Here is a 24,013-nt window from a genome sequence, read left to right on the forward strand (position 1 = left end):
CTAAACATTTCTCTTTAAGATTTTCTCCAGCGAGTCTTTGATTTGCTTGTTTCTCAGACTGTAGATAATTGGATTCATCATGGGTATTATGACAGTGTAGAACACAGAGTCCATCATGTCTTCATCCTGCACTTTCTGAGATGCAGGAAGCAAATACATGAAGAGAAGAGAGCCATAGTATAGAGACACAGATAAAAGATGGGCTCCACAGGTGGAGAAAGCTTTCTTTATGCCTCTAGAAGATTTCTTTTTTAAAATTGTAAACAGTACAAATGTGTAAGAGCCTAGAATAGTTGAAATAGTGAATACTTGGATTGAACCAGAAAAAATAAAAATAATTAGGTAATTCAGAGAAGGGTCAGTACAGGAAATCTTTAACAGTGGCATAATATCACAGTAAAAGTGATGTATTGTGTTGGAATTACAGAACGTTAATCTGAATAACATGCCTTCATGAATTGAAGCATGAAGAATTCCAATTACAAAGATCAAGATGAGCAGACATACACACAGTCTATTTGTCATGATCACTGGGTAGAGCAAAGGCTTGCAGATGGCCGCATAGCGATCATAGGCCATCGCTGCCAAGAGAAAACATTCCATGGTTGCACACATTACAAATGAAAAAAACTGTATCATGCATTCAGAGAGAGAGATCACTTTACTCTTAGCTATTAAGGTGAGAAGCAACTTGGGTGTCACTGTGGACGATAACAAAGTATCGACAACTGCTAAACACCCAAGAAATAAGTACATGGGGATGCGAAGTCGAGGGTCATTCCAGATGAGAATAATCAGACCAACGTTCCCCACAAGGGTGATGAGATAGATCATTAAGAACATCAGAAATAGGGGGATTTTCCATGGTGGGTGGTGACTGAGTCCTGTGAGAATGAATTCTGTCAGCAGTGTGTCATTCTCTGTTCCCATGTCCTCACTAGAAGTCTCTGAAATAAAAGGTAGCAAATGTCAGACAATACTTAATAAGGACCTGTAAAGTGAAATTTGGAAGAGGATTTGAAATACATGAATATATTTATCAGAATGAACTTTGAATTTTGTTGTTTGACTATAATAAATGGAAAGTATCCTTGAAATTTAAAAAACAATATCAACCATTGATATAATTTTAACATGCAAATATTATAATAGATTTAAGAAAACATGGTAAGTTGAAAACATACCATTGGATTGGCAGGAACATTCAGTATATACACCATACACCCACTCTTGCTACAAAGATTTTTAAAGCAACCTGAACTAAAAAATTAATTGAGATGTATTATTTTAGTCAATTAGAATATACTTTCTTGATGCAATGGAAACATAATAGAACAGGAAGAAAGATTTCAAAACGAATTCGAAGTAATTATATAGTAGCAAGAAAATGGGTTCAGGGCTGGAGGCGAAACTAGATTCAATATTATTAGAAAGCTCTCATTTTATACAAAAGTTCCAAAACAGATTTTATATCAGAGTTATCTGGAAACATTTGTGCAAAATGCAGCTTGTGAGATATAACTAAAAAAACTGAGTAGTTTGCAATCAATGATCTACCTTTTAAATCTTCTCCAAATGCTTTTTAAATATGTGTGAAGTTAACCAGTATGTGTAAAGGAACATTAAAAGGTATTATGAGGACAAAGAGACAAACTGGAAATGATTCATAGTATAGAGCCCACACTATGTATTGTTTTAAGACATAATCTGGATGTATAATAAGAATCAACGATTGTGGCAACTGTGTAGAAGGTCTCTTAGAAACAGTTTTAGAACTCAGGTACACTACGTTTTTGTTGCTATGACAAAACAAGCAGGAGGCATGAAGTTTGTTTTATGGGTCTATTAAATCTTAATCATAAATACATGTAAGTGCCTGGCTCCCTTTCTGTCCATTGCCGGAGGCCAAAATGTGGGATGTGGTTGATTATATGACTACAGATCCCTAAGTGTTGAAATTTTGTAATGGCTTAAGTGAAACAGCTTTCTATATCTCTTAGAAGTGATGAAATGAAACAACTGCAGAAATAATAGTAAGTAAAGTGCCATACAGAGAAGAAATTACGTTATAGAGAAAGGGTGATGAGGAATATCCTAGAAACTATGGAAGACAGTTGGCATTTGTCCAGTGCCTCTAGACTATGTTAAGAAAAGTTTCTCAACAAAGGATAAGCAGGTGACTCTCAAAAGAAGAAGGAAGCAATAAGAAGAGAAAACTAACAGGAAGACTAGAAAAGGTCATTTGGATTGGTGAAAAGGAATAAAATGAAGAGAAATGGGAATGGTATGAGAAAAAAATGTGGAAAAGGAGGACAACAAATAAAGAGAAAGTATCAGAAACCTGAAAATTAGAAGAAGGGTAAGTTTCAGAAACTAGTTTCAGGAACAAGTCTCAGATTTTGTTTATTGGCTATAGCCAATAATGAAAATTTTAACAAAGGATAAAAATCACATGAATGAAGAGGTAGCCTACAGAATAGAAAAAAAAAATCTGACTTAGGACTAGTATTTAGAATATACAAAGATCTGTAAAAACTAAACATCAAGAAAATCAATAGTTCAAAATTTTAAAATGGGGCGTGAAACTAGAGTTCTCAAAGGAAACACAAATGGCTGACAAATGCTTTTTAAAAATGTTTATAGTTTAAAATGTTTATAGCTATTAGGGAAATAGAAATCAGAACTAGTTTGAGGGTTCATCATACCCTGTCCAGAACAGCCAAGATTACTAAAACAAGTGACAGCATATGCTGATAAGAATGTGGGAAAGGGGAGATCTTACTCGTTGCTGCAGGAAGTAAGAGCTTGTACAGCCACTGCGGAAATCAGTTTGGAGCTTCCTCAAAAAAGCTGAAAATATAGCCACCAGTATCACTCTTATACTATGTCCAAAGGACTCTACTTCTTAACTGCAGAGATACTCGGGTTTGTTTTGTACAATGAAAACATATTTCCCTGTAGAAGATATTTCGTAAAATATAAATATTAATTCCCCTTAATTATGCTTGGGTATAAGTTCATATGTAGTTTGAGTATAAATACATATATAGTCACTGCCTAAAATGTTTCCTGTGTTTGTATGCTGCTCTTTAACTGTAATTAAAAGAATCAGAAAAACATTTTTCTAGTAATCTTATGATGTTTCAATTTGAACTTTTATTTGAGAAAACATTCTTGCTTCACCAATTATTTTTTGCCCTGCTGTTTTGTTTCAACAGAACAAAATTAAGCAGACTGACTCCTGTATACTGATGATAAATAGCACCAAATTTTATGATTTTTAGGTATATCTATAAAGTTACTTCTCCTTCTGTACAACCTCAGTCATAGCAAAAAAAATCAAATTCTCAAATAGCTTGGAATATAGGGCATAATTAAATAATAAATGCAGAAAAAGTAGCAAGATATATTTCCTGTGTATTTTTATGTGTATCTCTCTGTACAAATGTAAAAGCATATCAAAAACACTCCATGAAACATTCTATATATATTATCTGTTATGTATATATTCCTATATAATATAAAGTTTTGTATATTATCTAAATAAATTACTGGAAGTAAAGGATCACACAGGGAATGAACACTTTCATTACTCACCTTAAACGATTTAGTCAGAGAAAATGATTAAATAAAACACAGTTATTCTTTGTACTGGAAATCATTGGAATCATTGCTTATTTGGCAATCATTATTACATGGATCTTTAAACTGAATTTTAAAGTAAACATATAGTTCATGAGTACTTAAAATCCAATAGTTAGTTTAAAAATTGAAAGCATCATTTATGAGAACAGTTCAAGCTACTTTACCTTTTCATTTAGGCATGAAGTCAAAATATACAAACAATTGGCTGTTGCTGCTGCCTTCACTTATAACAAGCAATATAGTGATCCAAAACCAAATATAAATTATTATGAAAGAAACACCTTTTTAATTCTCTAGGGAAAGAACAGTGCAGGTTACATAACTCTTTTCTCTTCTACCTATATCTCAAAAAACATTGCTATTATCTTCAGAAGGACTGGGTTTTCTCAAACAGAATGAAACACAGTAGAACAAGAAGGGAGCGCCATAGACAGAAACATTTGGAAGCTTCATTGCCCAAGTACAGGAAATGTTGTTTATATGCATTTTACCTCAACAACAACAACAAAATCCCACCAATTCCATCCCGGCATGATTTTTCCAGAAGAAGATGGGCTAGGGAACTGAAATTCCCAACAGCCCAGCATTCTCTGGAGAACCCTGAGAAGGTCTTCTACTGGGCACTGTGGGTTTGGATGCCAGTGAGAAGTCCAAATTGGTCCCTTAGGGTATCACACACTTTGCACTAATAAATATCCAAGTCAGTAAGATATTGTATTTTTAATAACCAAAAATTCTACTTGATATTGTTATTTCCCCTCAAAGATAGCAATTTTGACAAGTTTAAACAAACTGGACATATGAAATTTCACACTCTGAAGCCTTCAACTAGGACAGTTTTGTCTGAGTTAATTAAGAAATGACTTATGGTTAGAGATCTAAATCTCAACTGTTTAAACTATGGGGTTTGAACCCCCTATGGGATCATGGCAAAGCTGGCAACTGAAAAAGGTTTTTGGATTCATAACAACCGTCTTTTCCAATTCAAACAATTTGCAAACCTGAAATATTTCTGGCAATGTTTTCTAAGTTGCAGTGGGACTTCATTTAAGTCTTGAACTAAACTCAAAAGTAGAACTATAGACAACTAAGAAATGTTGAGCATGGGAAAAATAGTCTTTGCGAGGGGAGCATACACCTTCTGGTTATCCAACACCAAATGGTAATTCCTAAAAACATAGATACAAGTAATGTTATGCAGACAGAGAAGACCTCACTTATGTACTTAGGACTGTATATACACCAACAATTAATAAAAAAAAGAGGCAATGAATTTGAAAGAGAACAGATTGGGTACATGAGGGAGAAATGATGTAATTATAATGTAAAAATGTAAAAGAAATAATTGTTTTTTTATTTTGTTATTTAACTTTTATTAATTACATTTTATTCCCCCATAAGCCCCTCCCTCCTCCCCTCCCGGTCCCCCCTCCCCCCCAAAAGTTCACAGTCACCATGGCAAGCAAAACCAATAAACTCATTGTGAAAACAACTTCAGATTCCAGACTATTGCATGCTGTCAACTGTGATGTTGTTATAGTGCATGCAAACTTTTCCTCTCTTACAGAAATAGGTTATTTATATAAAATAACATTTTATTTTAATTATAAAAATAAAAGGCTTTTCATTTTTTTTCTACCAACATTCTTCATGACATAAATGTCTGAAATAGAAAAAAAATTAAGGATGTGGAAAAAGGGAAACCCTCCTCCATTGCCGATAGGAATGTAACCTTGTACAACCACTTTGGAAATCAACCTGGTGCTTTCTCAGAAAATTTGGAATAGCGCTTCCTCAAGATCCAGCTATACCATTCCTAGGCATATACCCAAAAGATGCCCCACCATTCAATAAGGACATTTGCTCAACCATGTTTGGAGCAGCTTTATTTGTAATAGCCAGAATCTGGAAACAACCTAGATGCCCCTCAATTGAGGAATGGATGCAGAAATTGTGGTACATTTACACAATGGAATATTATTCAGAAATTAAAAACAAGGAAATCATGAAATTTGCAGGCAAATGGTGGGAAATAGAAAAGATCATCCTGAGTGAGGTATCTCAGAAGCAGAAAGATACACAGAGTATATACTCACTCATAAGTGGATATTAGACATATAATATAAGATAAGCATACTAAAACCTGTACACCTAAAGAAGCTAATCAAGAAGGAGGACTCTGGGTAAAATGCTCAATCCTCATTCAGAAAGGCAAAGAAGATGGACATCAGAAGAGGGAGAAAACAGGGAACAGGACAGGAGCTTACCACATAAGGCCTCTGAAAGACTCTGCCCAGCAGGGTGTCAAAGCAGATGCTGAGACTCGTAGCCAAACTTTAGGCAGAATGTAGGGAATCTTATGAAGGAAGAGAAAGATAGAAATGCCTGGAGGGGACAGGAGCTCCACAAGGAGAGCAACAGAACCAAAAAACCTGGACACAGGGGTGTTTTCAGAGACTGATACTTCAACCAAGGACCATGCATGGAGATAACCTAGAACCCCCGCACAGGTGTAGCCCATGGCAGCTCAGTGTCCAAGTGGGTTACCTAGTAATGGGAGTAGTGACAGTCTCTGACATATACTGATTGGCCTGCTCTTTGCTACCTCCCCCTCGGGGTGTGTGTGCAGGCTTACCAGGCCACAGAGGAAGACAAAGCAAGCACTCCTGATGAGACCTGATAGAGTAGGATCAGAGGGAAGGGAGGAGGACCTCCCCTATCAGTGGACTGACAAAGGGGCATGGGTGGAGAAAAGGGAGGGAGGGAAGGATTGGAAGGGGAAGAGGGAAGGAGCTACAGGTAGGATAGAAAGTGAATAAACTTTAATTAACAAAAATAAAAAATAAATTAAAAAAAGTAAAAGGAAAAATGCAGTCTGCTTTAGTGGTTGCTGGTCTGGCTCAGAACTCTCCTTTATAGCAGGGGAATATCTATGGACATCACTGTCCTCAGACCCCTCTTCAGTGAACGCCTAAGACAACCAAAATCGTAAGCAGGGATGGCCTACAAAGAAAGAAGCATGGGGAGTGGGGGAGAGACAGGGTGGCCGAGGAGTGGGAAATGAGCGTTTACACAGAACTTGTAGGAGAGATAAGAGACTATGAAATCCCAACTGGAAAAATGCTCTGAAGGAGGTTTGACAGCTCCAGAGCTTGGATTAATACTAGAACAAACATGCATTCAGGAAAAACTGCTTGATTTACTTATTTATGCCATCTAGATGCGATACCCAAAAAATAGAATGCAACTAACAACACAGTAACATCCAGTTTCTTTGTTTCCTACTTTCTTTTTTTTGTGGGAGTTTTTTTTCTTTATTAATTACAGTTTATTCACTTTGTATCTCCCCTGTGGTTCCATCCCTCCTCCCGTCCCAACCCCTCCCTTCCTCCACCTTCTGCATGCATGCCCCTCCCCAAGTCCACTGATAGGGGAGGACTTCTTTTCCTTCCTTCTGAGCCTAGTCAATTAGGTCTCATCAGGAGTGGCTGCATTGTCTTCTTCTGTGGCCTGGTAAGGCTGCTCCATCCTCAGGGGGAGGTAATTAAAGAGCAGGCCAATCAGTTCATGTCAGAGACAGTCCCTGTTCCTATTACAATGGAACCCACTTGGATACTGAACTGCCATGGGCTACATCTGTGCAGGGGTCTTAGGTTATCTCCATGAATGTCCTTGGTTGGACTATCAGTCTCAGGAAAGACCCCTGTGCTCAGATTTTTTGGTTCTGTTGCTCTCCTTGTGGAGTTCCTGTCCTCTCCAGATCTTACTGCTTCCCACTTCTTTCCTAAAATTCCCTGCACTCTGCCCAAAAGTTGTCCATAAGTCTCAGCATCTACATTGATAGTCTGCAGGGCAGAGATTTTCAGAGGTCCTCTTTGTCAGGCCCCTGACTTGTTCCCTGTTTTCTCCTTCTTCTGATGTCCATCCTCTTTGCCTTTCTGGATAGGAATTGAGCATTTTAGCAAGAGTCCTCCCTCTTGATTAGTTTCTTTAGGTGTACAGATTTTAGTAGGTTTATCCTATATTACATGTCTATGTGAGTGAGTAGATACTGTGTGCATCAGTTTCCTACTTTCATAGACCCAAAAGGAGGAAAGCAAAGGTATATGCTTTTCTAGTATACAGATTAATCAATTATGTGAGTTCTACAGTTTTGAAAGTGACAAAGAAATATGTGGGCAGAGTGAATGGAATTTTAGGTAAGAACTGGGAAATAGTAAGAGCTGGAGAGGACAGGGTCTCCACAAGGAGAGCAACAGAACAGGAAAATTTGAACACAGGGAACTTCCCAGAGACTCATACTCCAAACAAGGACTATTCATAGAGATAACCCAGAACCCCTGCACAGATGTAGCCCAGGGCAGTTCAGAGTCCAATTGGGTTACATAGTAATGTGAAGAGGGACTGCCTGTGACATAATCTGATTGGCCTGCTCTTTAGTCACCTCCTCCTGAGGGGGAGCAGCCTTACCAGGACATAGTAGAGGACAATGCAGCCACTTTTGATGTGAACTGACAGACTAAGATCAGAAAGGAGAGGAGAACCTCCCCTATTAGTGGACTTGGGGAGTGGCATGCAAGCATAGGGAGGAGGGAGGGTGGGATTGGGAAGGGAGGAGGGAGGGGCTTATGGGGGGATGCAGAATGAATAAAGTGTAATTGAAAAAAAAAGAAATATGTAAAAATTTTTTTCATATATATATATGAAAGTAGTCTGGGCCAGGTGTGGTAAGTGTACAGTGTTTAAAAGAAACTTTATAGCCAAAAAATGCACTTAGACTTGAAGAGGAAATTCAGTGAAAATACATCCACATGTCAAATAGCAGCAGGAAAACATGCTGGACTCTATGAGTCATCAGATACTTTTAGGTACATTCATAAGCTCACATTTCTAATAGTATTTCCAATCACTCCTCATAGATTTGGAAGATCTGAGGAGATACTTAGTCTGCAGAAGCCAAATGCTCATAAGCAAGGGTGCATTGTGGTTTGCATTGCCAAACTTCACTGGGAAGTGTAATGAGAAGCTCACTGCTTTCACAGGGCATCTGGTGACGTGGCAGAACAGAGTCTAACCCATATTTCTAGAGATTTCCCCCTCCCCATGTGCTTCAGAAGGAAGAAATGGTCTGAACATATGTGACAACTATTTATTTCATTTTTCTTCTCAAGGCAGCTATTACCTCTTTGTTCCTCAGACTGTATATAAAAGGATTTAGAAAAGGAATTATTATTGTGTAAAATAAAGAATACATTTTATCCCTATTTTCACCTGACCCAGACCCAGACCCAGGGCGCACATACATGAGGAAGAGAGTGCCATAGAACAAAGACACAGAGAGCAGGTGGGCACTGCAGGTTGAGAACGCTTTGTGTCTGCCCTTCTCAGACTTCGTTTTCAGGATGGCAAAAAGAACATACAGGTATGAGACGATAATAGTCATAAAAGTAAATCCTTGTATAAAAGCTGAAAATATTAAAACCAGGAGGACATTAACTGTAGGATCAATGCAGGAAATTTTGAATAACTGCAAAATTTCACAGTAGAAATAATGTATGATGTTGGATTTGCAAAATTTTAATCTCACCAACAAGCCCACATGAATTGCTGAATGTAGAAAACCAACAATATATGAGACATGTATAAATTGCAAACAGAGGCTGTTAGACATCACCACTGGATAAAGCAAAGGGTTGCATATGGCCACATAGCGGTCATAGGCCATCACTGATAGGAGGAAACACTCTGTCGTTGCACTTGAACCAAAGAAATAAAACTGGGTGAAGCACTCAAACAAGAGTGTTTTGTGATCCATAGATAAAAAATTGACAAGCATCTTGGGGGTCACAGAGGATGAAGCGCATGCATCAGCGAAGGCTAAGCTCCCCAGGAATAAGTACATGGGAGTATGAAGGTAAGGGTCCTTCCAGATGAGAGCGATCAGTCCAAGGTTGCCCACCATGGTGATGAGGTAGACGATGAGGAAAACCAGGAAGAGTGGCACCTGTAGCTGGGGTTGATCTGTGAGTCCTGTGAGGACAAACTCAGTCAGCAGAGTCTGGTTTTCCTTTATCATGTCTGCCCTGAGCAATCACTAGAATGAAATAACAAGTAAGGAACAGTCACAAAGAAACGATACAGCTGTCGTGACCTATGCTGTGGATGTATTTCTAAAGGGAGCTTTTCATTTCATCACTCCTTGTGTACCTTTATCCGTATCTGTCTGCTTTGTAAAACTTTAAATTTATTTTTTTAGTGCATATCATGAAGTCATGGAGTGTCTCATAATTTATTTTTAATTAAAATATAGTTACAGAACTTCTTCCCTCCCTTCAAGCACTCTCTCCCAGATCCATGGCCTCTTTTTCTTTGTTTGTTTTTATGTACTATATGTATTTCTCTAAATATGTAAACACACTCTGTTTAGTCCACATAATGGCTACTTTTATATACATAATAACTCTTCAATATGATTAATTTAATGCAAATTATTTTCAGTATGACATGGTTATAAAACTCTGTTATAGTATATGTTTAGAATTCAATTGTAGTAAAAGATTTTAAGACAATTTTCTGTAATTTCAATAAAGTAACATTCCATTTATTTCTGTATGTTTTTTCAGTCTCATGAATTTAAAATTTACTATTTAAGTGAAATAAGAGTTTATTTGTGAATAAGAGTATCTGAAGAAACTCAATATTTTCTTAACTTTTTTCTTCCTTCTTGGTATAAGGTCTTACTATGAAGTCTTTGGTGATGTAAACTTGCTCTGTTGACTAAATTGTCCTTGAACACACAGTGATCCTCCTGCCTCTGCTACCTGGTGGCTGGGTTTTCAGTGTGCTACTATGTTCTGCTTAATATTTTTGAAAATGAAAAGCATATTCTTGGAGGTATTTATGTACGTTGCTATGTTGTTTCCACATGTACTAACTTCCTTATTTATAGAATCATAGTCCTAATGCTTGAGAAAAATTAAAATATTTTATCATGAGAAAATAGTATAGAGTCTGTACAATTTTAAAATATAACTATATGTTACTTTTCTAAAAGTTAAAAATAACATAAGTAACCAATTGTGAGATGTCAGTTTATTTTCACTAAAAATCCACTAAGAATGAATGAGTTCCAAAATTCTTACCTATGAATTATACTAAAATATACCATTATATAAACAAACCAAATAATGTTTTTCTTACTTCTTTTTTTTCATATTATAATCAGAGCAATTTTCTCTCTCTCTAAATTCTCCCATATACTTCTGCTTGCTCTCTTTAAAACTTATGGCCTGTTTTTTAAATTAAGGTTTTAAGATGATGATTACAACGGATTTTTGTTTAAATTAACTAATTTTTTTCTTTACGAACTCCAACTTTCAAGTAAGAATTTCCTAACGAGCAGGTTATGAATCCCACAAAAAATACTGTTTTGTAAACTTTTCTCTTCATAAATTTAAGTCTGTGATACTCAAGAGGCATAAGGATCCTATTGTCATTACATTCATTAACCACCCATTGTATCATTATTTATGAAATAAAAGAAGTTTTATTGCACACACACAAGTTAGATTTTTGTCATTCTAAAAATAAAATAAGTAATATTTGAGCATCATAGTTTACTTCAGTCAGAAAAACTTGCACAAAAATTGAATATATTCAAGTGTTATAATCATTCATTTATTTTCTATTACTGGAAGTTTACATTCAAACTTTCTGACAATTTTTTTACCTTCATAAGCAATGAAGTGTCTATCATCATGTGGGTAACTACTGGTGTTAATAAATATTTGGGGTGCTGATTTTCTTTAAGATTATTTAGTATTTTAACCCCTTGTTTAAATGCTTTATTATCTTAAACACATTTCAAAACTATAACATAATCAATAATGCAAACATTTTTTACCTTATCTAAATCCTTTAAAAAAGTATAATACGGGAACGCTGCTAATTTTCAGGAAGAAACACAAAAAGTATGAGAAGACACAATATTATTTGTGTGGGAACTCCAGACTAGAAGGAGACAACAGTTCTTGTTTTTATTTCAAAATGATTCTTTAAAACACTTCAAAATTCCCTTAATGCTTACCAGAGATCCCCAGGAGGGTGATGTTGATGTTGTTCTGGGTATTGTGAGCTCTTCACCGAATTATCCACATAACTAGTTTCACAATGTGTCCTCTTTATGAAATACCAAGGAATATAGTTTACAGTAAACTTCCTCCTTTTTACAGCTTTTCTTATATTTTTATTTCATTGTTACATGGAATAGATTTTTTTTCTTTTTTAACTTTTATTAATTACACTTTACTCACTTTGTATCCCCCCATAAACCCCTCCCTCCTCCCCTCCTAATCCCACTTTCCCTCCCCCTTCTTCACGAATGCCCCTCCCCATGTCAGAGGCAATCCTCTTCCCATTACTATGGAACCCGCTTTGACACTAAACTGCCATGGGCTACATTTGTGCAGGGGTCTTAGGTTATCTCTATGCATGATACTTGGTTGGAGTATGAGTCTATGGGAAGACCCCTGTGTTCAAAGTTTCTGGTTCTGTTGCTCTCCTTGTGGAGTTCCTGTCCTCTCCAGATCTTACTATTTCCCACTTCTTTCATACGATTCCATGCACTCTGCCCAACAGTTGGCCATAAGTCTCAGCATCTGCTTTGATAGTCTGCAGGGCAGAGCCTTTCAGAGGCCCTCTGTGGCAGGTTTCTAGGTTGTTTCCTGTTTTCTTCTTCTTCTGATGTCCATCCTCTTTGCCTTTCAAGATGGGGATTGAGCATTTTAGTCAGAGTCCTCTCTCTTGATTAGTTTCTTTAGGTGTACAGATTTTAGCAGGTTTATCCTATATTATATGTCTATATGAGTGAGTATATATCATGTGCGTCTTTCTGCTCCTGGGATAGCTCACTCACAATGATCTTTTCCAGATCCCACCATTTACCTGCAAATTTAATGATTTCCTTGTTTTTCACTGTTGAGGAGTAATATTCCATTGTGTAGATATACCACAATTTGTGCATCCATTCCTCCTCTGAGGGGCATCTGGGTTGTTTCCAGCTCTGGCTCTTACAAATAAAGCTGCTACAAACATGGTTGAGCAAATGTTCATATTGTGTACTTGAGACTCTTTTGGGTATATGCCTAGTGTATGGCTGGATCTTGAGGAAGCGCTATTTCTAGTTGTCTGAGAAAGCGCCAGATTGAGGCTAATGAGGTTGAGCATTTCATTAAGTGTTTCTCTGCCATTCGATATTCCTTTATTGATAATTCTGTTTAGCTCTGTACTCTATTTTTTAATTGGATTACTTAGATTGTTGCTTTTCAGCTTCTTTAGTTCTTTATATATACAGAATATTAGCCTGCTGTCAGATAGAGGGTTGGTGAAGATTCTTTCCCAATCTGTAGGCAGTCGCTTTGTTTTGATGATAGTATCCTTTGCTTTACAGAAGCTTTTCAGTTTCATGAGGTCCCATTTATTGATTGTTGCTCTTAGAGCCTGTGATGTTGGTGTTCTGTTCAGGAAGTTGTCTCCTGTACCAATGAGTTTTAAGGTCTTCCCCACTTTTTCTTCTAACTGATTTAATGTGTCTGGTCTTATGTTGAGGTCTTTGATCCACTTGGACTTTAGTTTTGTGCACTGTGATAAGTATGGATCTATTTTCATTTTTCTACATGTAGATATCCAGTTAGACCAGCACCATTCGTTAAAGATGCTATCTTTTTTTCCATTGTATGGTTTTAGCATCTTTGTCAAAGACCAGGTGTCCATAAGTGTTTACATCTGATACAGTGTGATTATGGTGCCCTTCTCCACCCAGTTCCTCCTAATTTCCCCTCCTATTCAGATCCATTTTCTGTATGTCTCTCCCTAGAAAACAAGCAGGCATCTAATGAATAATAATAAAAATTAAATACAGCAAGGAAAAACAAAAACAATTTAGAATAGGATAAAACAAACAGGAAAAATGTAAAACCAGAAACACTAAACCTGTTAGAAGAAAAAGTGCAGAAAATCCCTGAACTCATTGGCACAGGAGACAACTTCCTGAACAGAACACCAACAGCACAGGCTCTAAGAGCAACAATCAATAAATGGGACCTCATGAAACTGAAAAGCTTCTGTTAAGCAAATGACACTATAGTCAGAACATAAAGAGTGCCTACAGATTGGGAGAGGATCTTCACCAACCCTACATCTAACAGAGGGCTAATATCCAGAATATAAAAGAACTCAAGAAATTAAACACCAACAAACCAAAGAATCCAAACAAAAAATGAGGTACAGGGCTAAACAGATAATTCTCAACAGAAGAATATCGAATGGCAGAGAAACAATTAAACAAATGCTCAGCATCTTTAGTCATCAGGGAAATGCAAATCAAAATGACCCTGAGGTGCCACTTCACACCCAACAGAATGGCTAAGATCAAAACCTCAAGGGGTGACACATGCTGGAGAGGTTGTGGAGAAAGGGGAACCCTCTTCCATTGCTTGTGGGAATGTAACCTTGTACAACCACTTTGGAAATCAATCTGGCACTTTCTCAGACAATTAGGAATAGAGCTACCTCAAGATCCAGCTATACTACTCCTAGGCATATACCCAAAAGACGCATCACCATTTAATGACATTTACTCAACTATGTTCAAAGGAGCTTTGTTGGTAATAGCCTGAATCTGGAAACAACCTAGATGTCCCTCAACTGAGGAGTGGATACAGAAATTGTGGTACATTTACACAATGGAATACTACTCAGCAATCATGAATTTTGCAGGCAAATGGTGGGAACTAGAAAAGATCATCCTGAATGAGGTAATCTAGAAGCAGAAAGACACCTGTGGTATATAATCACTTAAAAGTGGATATTAGCCATACCAACAGAGCAAAATAAAAATCTGGGCCCTGGAATCCCTGCAGAGACTGATACCCCAACCAAGGACCATGCATGGAGAGGACCTAAAACCCCTGTTCAGATGTAGCCCATAGACTCAGTCTCCAAGGGGGAACCCTAATAAGAGGAGCAGGGCCTGTCTCTGGCATGAACTCAGTGGCAATCTCTCTGATCACCTCTCTATGGGAGGTGGAGCCTTTCCAGCTACAGAGAAAGACAATGTAACAAGTCCTGATGAGATCTGATAGGTTAGGGTCAGATAGAAGGGGAGGAGGACCTCCCCTATTAGTAGACTAAGGGAGGGGCATAAGAGGAGAAGATGAAGGGAGGGTGGAATTGGGAAGAAACAAGGGAGTAGGCCACAGCCAGGATAGAAAGTGAATAAATTGTAATAAATAATAAAATAAAATAATTTTAAAAGGAAGTTAAATACAAACACACATATACATACATACGTACATACATAGGATAAACATACTAAAATCTATAATCCTAAAAAATGATAAACAACAAGGAGAACCCTAGGAAAGAGGCTGAAACCGAATTCAGAAGGGCAAACGGGATAAATATCGGAAGTAGGAGAACACAAGGAACAGGACAGGAGCCTTCAACAGGGGGCCTCTGAAAGACTGTCCCCATCAGGGTATCGAAGGAGATGCTAAGACTCATAGCCAAACTTTGGGCAGAGTGCAGGGAACCTTATGGAAGAAGGGGGAGATAGAAATACCTGGAAGGGACAGGAACTCTACAAGGAGAGCAACAGAATCAAAATATCTGGGCACAGGGGTCTTTTATGAAACTGATATTCTAACCAAGCACCATGCATGGAGATAACCTAGAACCCCTGCACAGATGTAGCCCATGGCAGCTCAGTGTCCAAGTGGATTCCATAGTAAGGGGAACAAGGACTGTGTCTGACATGAATTCAGTGGCTGGCTCTTTGATCATCTCCCCCTGAGAGGGGAGCAGCCTTACCAGGCCTGTTATTATCTATGGGTTTCATGTAAACATTCCAAAATTTCTTTAAGTATATATAGAGAAACCAAGGGTTTGAATAATTTAAAATATTTTCCATTATTTAATTTATTTATTCAGCCTGATCCCAGCTCCCTCCCTCCTCTCCTTCAAGTCCTAACCTCATACACCCCTCCAAACTTTTCTGCAGAGTGGAGGGAATCTTGTGCAGGAAGAGGGAAATAGAGGGACCTGAAGGGAACAGGAACTCCACAAGGAGAGCAACAGAACCTAGAAATCTGGGCACAGGGGTCTTTTGTGAGACTGATACTCCAAACAAGACCAATGCATGGAGATAACTTAGAACCCCTGCACAGAAGTGGCCTATGGTAGCTCAGTGTCCAAGGGGTTCCCCAGTAGTGGGAATGGGGACCTTCTCTGACATGAACTCATGGGCTGGCTCTTTGATCACCTCTACCTGAGTGGGGAGCAGCCTTACCAGGTTACAGAGGAAGACAGAGAAGCCAGTGCTGATGAGACCTGAAGGACTGGAGAAGAATGGCGGGGTGCGACCTACCCTGTCATTGGACTGGGGGAGGGGCTTGGGAGAGGAGGAGGGAGGGAAAGTGGGATTGGGAGGGGATGGAGGAGGAGTTGCAGCTGGGATGCAAAGTGAATAAACTGTAATTAATAAAAATAAAATAGAATAATTAAAAAGAAGCATACTAGAGGCACAGGAGAGATGGCTCAGCAGTTAAGAGCATGTGGCTGCTCTCCAGAGGACCTGGGTTCAATTCTCATCACCCACATGGTGGCTCACAACTATCTGTAACTCCAGTTCCAGGGTTTCTGATATGCATGCAAGCAAATCAGCATTGTACATAAAATAAAAATAAATAAACAAAGGAATTTATTTATTTATTTATTCATTACCATTTGTTCATTTTGTATCACTTTGTATGTGGCCCCATCCTTCATCTCTTCCAAGTGCTACCAACCCTCCTTCTTCTCCCCCTTTGCCCCTTCCCTAGTCCACTGATAGGGGAAAACTCCTTCCCTTCTATCTGACCCTACCCTATTAGGTCTCATCAGGGTTAGCTGCAGCATTTTCCTCTATGGCCTCTAGGGTGAGGTGATCATGAATAAAGAAATTGCTGTACATTTACACAACGGAATACTACTCAACAATTAGAAACAAGGAAATCATAAATTAGCAGATAAATGGTGAGAACTAGAAAAATCATCCTGAGTGAAGTAACCCAGAAGCAGAAAGACACATATGGCATATACTCACTTATAAGTGGATATTAGCCATATAGCATAGGCTAAACATACTAAAACCTATAGTCCTAAAGAAGCTAACCAACAAAGAGGATCCTAGGGAAGAGGCTGTATCCTCACTTAGAAGGGCAAACAGTAGTAGGAGAAGACAAACAGGACAGGAGCCTTCCACAGAGGGTCTCTGAAAGACTCTACCCATCAAATGAGTACTAAATGAGATACTGAAATTCATAGCCAACCTTTGGGCAGAGTACAAGAAACCTTATGGGAAAAGAGGGAGATAGAAAGACCTGGAAGGAACAGGAACTCCACAAGGAGACCAACAGAGCCAAAAAAAAGCTGGGCCAGGGGGAACTGCATCTGCCAAAGACCATACATAGAGAAGACCTAGACCAGAGAAGACCTAGACCTCCTGCTCAGATGTAGCCCATAGACAGTTCAGTCTCCATTTGGGTTCCCTAATAAGAGGAGAAAAGACAGTCTCTGACATGAAGTCGGTTGCCTGCTCCTTGATTACTTCTCCCTGGTGGGGTGACCTCACCAGCCCACAAAGGAAGAGGGTACAGGCAGCCCTAATGGAACCTGATAGGATAGGGTCAGACAGTAGTGGAGGAGGATTTCCCCTATCAGTGGACTAGGGGAGAGAGATAGGGGAGGAATTGAAAGGGAGGGTGGGACAGGGAGAAGGAGAAAGGGGAGGGGGCTACAACCAGGATACAAAGAGAATAAATTGTAAAAGAAAATATACTAATAATAATAGAAAAAAGAGGAAGAAAGCAAAAGATTGTCTACAGATTTTAAAGCAAAATATGTCTGTGCACATACAGAAATATATATAACACATACATGTATATATATATATATTTGTTATCATATTTGTTGTTTGCCTAAATGGTTTCAAGACTTACCACATTACACTGGACAACCAATAAGGTGGCTCCTCTCTGACAGAGACTAATTCTCTTCCCAGAAGTCATTAGTTGCCTGTAGTTCTTTGTCTAGGGGTAGAACCTGTGAGATTTTCCTCTTCTGTGCTAGCAAGTCCATTGATACTGCCATTGTTCTTGTGTTGTTTATGCAGCCATTTCCAAGAGAGACTCTTTCACAGCAGAACTCCTGGTAGTCTGGCTCTAGCTATCTCCTGCAATGTTCCCTGCACCATAGATGCAGGAGCTGCAATGTAGACACATCTCTTGGTGCTGCGTCCCCATGCTTCCTTCATCTCTGCATTGTATCCATGTGATTTCCTGTGATGGTCTCCACCTGCTGTAAATAGAAGCTTCTTTCATGAGGGATGATACCTTTGCCTCTCTGGGTGTAATGATAAGGCCTAGCCAGTTTGCCAGTGCTAGTAAGATCATGGATCTTAGAAAAAAACTTTCTGTCATTCACTTTGATAGTCCAGCATAATCCCTTGCTACATTCTAAGTCTTATCTTGCAAATCTTGCTATGGTTACTCTTTGCATAGGCACAAATAACTTCTAAAAGGTTTTAATTTTGCTATATGTTTTAAATACACACAGCCAGTACATAATTTTCATCAGATTTATTTTCCTCCTGTTGGGCATATGTCCTTTACATAACTGTGTAGAGTACATTTGAGGAACAATAATATGATATTTTCATTATAAAAGATGAGGCTATGAGTATAAAAATCCAGACAATATTGACTACATCATCTATTTTTTCAAATAAATAGAATAAGTGTTGCCCTTTGCTAAGATTAGTAGTGTACACTGCTATTCTTAAAAGATGTAAGTAATTTTTAAGTTATTTTTCATGGCATATGTTAAAAATCATGTATTTTCCACACTTAGCAGTGATATATGTATTTCATTTCAAGCAGTGTAGTAAAGTGTATAGTAAGGCATCACAACCAACAAAACAACCATCAGTACAATAACCTGGAATCATGGCAGCCCACCCTTGACATTATTATACAGACACTGAATTAAAATAACAATGGGAATCACAGCCACAACAATTGCGATGTCTGAAAGACCCATCACTCATGACTTTGTAGGAAAATGGATATGTAGAATACTACATATTTCTGAGATACAAAAATTTTCATTGTGTACAGCTTTCAGCCTCCATCATTCGCATGGGGAAGCCTTTAATAGAATCTTTAGATAGTAGTTCTTATTCTCAATAAAAAAATAAATTAAAAAAATTGCAAATCTCCTTTATAACATGATATTAAGATCTAGCACTACCTTTATGTGAATTTTTTTCTTTTTTCAAAATTTATTATTATTATTTACAATTGATTCATTTTGTATCCCAGTTGTAGGCCCCTCCATCATCTCCTCCCAGTCCCACTCTCCCTCTCTTATCCTCCTCTATCACTCTTCCCTAGGCCACTGATAGGGAAGTCCTCCTCCCCTCCTTTCTGACCCTAGTCTATCAGGTCCATTAGGACTACCTGGATCCTCTTCCTCTGTGAGCTAACTAGGTTGCCCCACCAAAGAGAAGTGATCAAGGAGCCTGCAACCAAGTTCATGTCAGAGACTGTCTCTTCTCCCCTTACTCTGGAACCCACATGGAAACTGAGCTGTCTATGCCCTATGTCTCAGCAAGGTTTCTCCGTCCTCTCTGTGTATGGTCTTTGCTTGATTCACCCGTCTCTGCAGTCTCCTCATATTCTTAACCATTCATTTTCTAAAATCTTTTCTCTGTCTTCATTCGACTATGAGTCTCAGCATCTGCTTTGATACCCTGACGGGTAAAGTCTTTCAGAGGGCCTCTGTGGAAGGCTCCTGTCCTGTTCCCTGTCTTGTACTTCTGATGTTTTATCCTGTTTGCCTTTCTGAATGAGGAGTAAGCATCTTCCCTTGGGTCCTGCTTGTTGTTTACCTTCTTTAGGACTATAGATTTTAGTATATTTATCCTATATTATGTTGCTAATATCCACTTATAAGTGAGTAAATACCATGTGTGTCTTTCTGCTTTGGGTTACCTCATTCAGGATGATCTTTCTAGTTCCATCCGTTTGCCAGCAAATTTCTTGTTTGTCACCACTATGTGCATGTCCAGCACCAATGTGGTGAAGCTCTGTAGCATGATAACTTGTAATATATCAAACATTTCCAGAACTTCAAAATTTTCTGAAGAATATTCTACAGCCCTATAATCTATAGCTGCTCCTTTATTTTATATTACTATAGCCTATAACATCTTTATAAAGCATATATTTGGCATTTATTTCGTGTTTTAGATTGAAGATATTAAAAATCCTATGTCCAGCTCATAAACAGTATAAATTAAGAGGTTAGATTAGTTGGAAAGTGCTACAATGGGAGGTTTTGTAAAGTCCATTTGAATTTAATGAAAACTTTTCATGCATCGTATAAGGAAGAGTGCTGTTGCTGATAAGATTGATTGGTTTATAGTGGAAAGGCCAAAATGAAACTAGGAGTCTTCTACTGGAATTGGAAACAACCTCATTGCCTTTAAACTAAGGAGTGGATAATAAAGGCATGGTACGTAAACACGATGAAGTTCTATTCAGCTATAAAGAACATTGGGATCATGAAAATTTGCGAGGAAAGTAATGAAACAGAAAAATATTATAATGAGTGAGGTAATGCAGACCCAGAAATATAAATGTCATGTGTTCTCTCTTTGTGGATCTTACCTTGTAGGCTTTATATTTGAGCATATTACCTGATTACTGCAGAAAACAAGAATGTAGAAAAAGACCATTGGAAGAGGGAAAGAAGAATCTTAGAATAATGGAGGGATAATAAGACATGGGTTCTATGAAGGGGAAAAATAGAAAAAACATAGGGTGGTATTCTAAAATTGAGGGGGAGATGTAGATTAGTACAGAGAGAGGAAAAAAAGAAAAGATAAATAAACTTTAGGGTATTTGAAAAAGCCACGGGAAAGTTTATGTGGAGTTACATTCCAAGTTGATGTCTTAACTGGTCCCACCAAGAGCCATAGAATTTCTAAACAAAAAGCCTAGTCCCATGCCTGAGAAAACTCCCTTTGACTTGTAGGGTGTCAAAGAAATTCACCAAACACTTCCCTTGGTAGCCTCCCAAAACTTCAAGGTAAGACCCCATTGCTAAAATCAATACACACTTTAGACACAAGGAATCCAGCTGAAATTGTTCTGAACAACTCCCTAAGACTAGAGAATAGTATCTGAAGGTCCTATGCAAGTTACCAAGGGGGAAAAAATCAATAATTCTACCCAACTTTAAACGCTACAGACGATAATGACCAGCAAGATGCCCACGATGGCAAAATAGTGGTAACATTATTTGGGAGGGGTAACCAGCCCTTGTCTGAATGAACATAAGGGTCATTTGGTAGTGAACTTATGCCTGGTTCTGTAAACTTAGCCGACAGCCTGTGGCTGGAGATGTCACAGATCTCAGGGGAGAACCGACTACTGCAACTTTCCTATGTCAACAAAATATCCATTTTTTTATGTACCAAATCATTTTTCATTATTTTTCTTTATTATTATTATTACTTATTACAGTTTATTCATTTTTTATCCCAGCTGTAGCCTCTGCCCTCATCTCCTCCCAGTCCGACCCTCCCACATTCTTCCCTCTCTATGTCCCTCTCCTAGTCCACTGATAGGGGAGGTCCTCCTCCCCTTCTCACTGTATTCTAAATGCTCACTTGTTTACTCACAAATAAGTATAGATCTTACCCCCCAACAAAGAATCATTTTTTTTTTAGCAGATGGAGGCCACTACAGATACACTACCATTATTCTTCAAGACCAAGTTCACAGATAGTTTATTCAACCCCAAGTGGTCAACTATAAACTCATATACATAAAGGCAAGAACAAAAGGGTTGGTGTATATTCATGTGTGTGTGTGCAGCAATTAAAACCACAGAAATAATAGTAAATTTGAGAGGGATTTCAAAGGACATAGAAGAAGTTGGAGGGGAGAAAGTTAAGGGTGGAAATGATGTAGCTATTTTACTCAAGTTTGAGATTCTCAAAAAAATAAATTTAAAGTCAGAAAGCTAGCCGGAGGGCTCTCTCCAATTCATGGTGTGTGAGACTACACACAGGACATACATATTACATTGCTTTTTGGAACCGTTTTTGTCTGTTTCAGAGTACCATCCTGGAGAACTTGTTTCATTTACGTTAGATAGTTCTCCAATTAGTTTATGACATACTACACTATAACTGATTCACTGAATGTTCATTTAGCTCTGTGTCTATTCTGTTTATAAACCTATAACAGGGTTTGAATTTATCATCTCATTTTCATTGACAGCTCCCTCAATTTGCCACAATAGAGTCCCAACACAAATAAAGCCAAGATTAAGGTGAATCATTAAGCTTTTCTCTTGGAAGTAGTATGGTATTTGAGTACTTTATTTAAAGAATTCTGACATAATTATATAATATTTGTAAATGTTAAAAGAATTACATTTTGTGTGTGGATGAGTATTTATCTAGATGCATGTATGTGCGCCATGTGCGTGTTTGGTGCTAATGGGAGTCAGAAGAAAGCATGTGATCTCCCAGAAACTGGGGTTACAAGATGTTGTGAACTAGAAAGTAGATGCTGAGACCTGAGTCAGGTTCTCTACAAGAGTAATAAGTGCTCGTAACAACTGGGCCGATTTGTATGATTTTATGTTTATAAAAATTCATTTTAATAACGGATATTAAATAGGTACTTGAATTAAAATATTATAACATGTATAGGAAGAAACAAACTTATTTATTTTACAGAAATTATAAAAATGCATTGGGGACAACAAAAAGCTGTAAAACATCAATACATTTTAGAAAGTGGATTTTTACAAAAAACGAAAAGGTAAACAAACCTATTAAAATGTTTCAAAAGAATTTCAATGTTGTTGAAATTACCTGCAAATATAAATAATTTTTGGTTTGCCTTTGTTTTTGCTTGCTTTTTCAAGGGAGGTTTTTTTTCTCTGTGTATCCCTGGGTGTTCTGGAACTCACTCTGTAGACAAGGTTGGCCTTGATCTCAGAGACACACCTATCTCAGCCTTTCATGTGCTGGGATTAAACACGTGTACCACCATTCCCTGTTACAAATAATTTCTAACACACAATGAATTTAGTTATATGGGAAGTTTTTTAAAAGAACTTTGTCACAGAGAAAATGTGGGTATTAGAATGAGATGAACATGTTGACCTTTTTCAATAATGTGTATAGAATATGACATACCTGTTAGCTGTCCAACAATTTAAAGTTAATCCTATTAATATGATTGGTTTTCACAAATAAGTATGCTGGAAGAATATAATTGCTTTTTCAAAAGAATTAATTACATGTGTCTGCAAAATAACACTCACATAAACTAAGATATACAATTATGACAATGTGTTATTGAGCAATTAACATCTAATCTGGACACATAATTGCTATCTTTCGATAACTGAAACAACTTTTCATTTCTACAACTTTAGGTGCCATGTCTCTGACAATCTCTTAAATTAAATTGCCAATTCTTACCAGAATTGATAGCTACAGTAAGGTTACTGCCAGACTGCCCTACAGAATTGCTTTTTACTACACTAAATTTTATAAATTATTGAATATATATTCAGGATCCTTTATAAAAACAGTTCTATAAGCTCTAAGTAAAAATTACAACAAATTTTGTTACTGAACTTTTTAATTTATGGTTACTGCATTTTTCTTCATACCATTTTTATAATTGAACTCCTCTTTTCTTTTCCTTTTTTCCTGTTATTCACTGGTACATTTCTTCTCAGGAATACATCCCATCATGAAACAGAGGTTTATTTTTATCAGTCTACCAATGATGTTTAGTGCACTAAAGGATTGAAACATTATTAAGATCTGGATCCAGAGAGGTAAACTATTCATTCCTGCAAATTGTTAATTATATTTATAGCAATGATTAGGGTTACACTTCAGCAAGCGTGTCTCAGGATGGCATAGTAAAACTATAAATTCACACCTGTAAATTTGGAATGTCCAAAGACAATAGTTAATTTGAATGGCTGAACGCTCAAATAGAATAGAAGATGCTGTTTCTAGACAAAGTGTTCATGAATTGTGCCACCACAACTTCACTGAATCCATATGAAAGGAGCCAAGAGGGAACCAGTAACCCCAGCAGAGGGTAATGACTTTCCAGTAAAATGACAAGAGTTCTGCTCAGTATGTAGGACCTATTTTCTTTTCTGTTGATGTTGTCATGTTATTTTTCATATAATTGTGAGGGGGAATGCCTGCTAATTTGTACAATGA

The 24,013-nt window shown here is 37.6% G+C and overlaps 2 protein-coding genes across 3 annotated transcripts; both read right to left on the reverse strand.

Moving 5' to 3' along the window:
* LOC110540147 (olfactory receptor 5H19-like) lies at window positions 1–4,170 on the reverse strand. Of its 2 annotated transcripts, XM_021626965.1 has the most exons (2): window positions 4,162–4,170; window positions 1–918 (listed from the first exon to the last, which is right to left on the reverse strand). In XM_021626965.1, the coding sequence occupies exons 1-2, from the start codon at window positions 4,168–4,170 to the stop codon at window positions 1–3; spliced, it is 927 nt and encodes a 308-aa protein (XP_021482640.1). The 2 variants fall into 2 exon arrangements, with proteins under 2 accessions (XP_021482640.1, XP_021482641.1); XM_021626966.2 differs by lacking the exon at window positions 4,162–4,170 and having other exon boundaries at window positions 1–930.
* A 4,624-nt stretch (window positions 4,171–8,794) lies between these two features.
* Window positions 8,795–9,721, reverse strand: LOC110540141 (olfactory receptor 5AC1-like). Its single transcript, XM_021626959.2, has one exon. The coding sequence runs from the start codon at window positions 9,719–9,721 to the stop codon at window positions 8,795–8,797; it is 927 nt and encodes a 308-aa protein (XP_021482634.1).
* Between the last annotated feature and the right edge of the window lie 14,292 nt (window positions 9,722–24,013).

Source organism: Meriones unguiculatus, chromosome 17 (assembly GCF_030254825.1).
Source record: "Meriones unguiculatus strain TT.TT164.6M chromosome 17, Bangor_MerUng_6.1, whole genome shotgun sequence".
Lineage (NCBI taxonomy): Eukaryota > Metazoa > Chordata > Mammalia > Rodentia > Muridae > Meriones > Meriones unguiculatus.

Bases quoted from the DNA above. Each gene is read 5' to 3' on its own strand.
- LOC110540147 (XM_021626966.2), bottom strand. From the start codon at position 930: ATGGGAACAGAGAATGACACACTGCTGACAGAATTCATTCTCACAGGA.
- LOC110540141 (XM_021626959.2), bottom strand. From the start codon at position 9,721: ATGATAAAGGAAAACCAGACTCTGCTGACTGAGTTTGTCCTCACAGGA.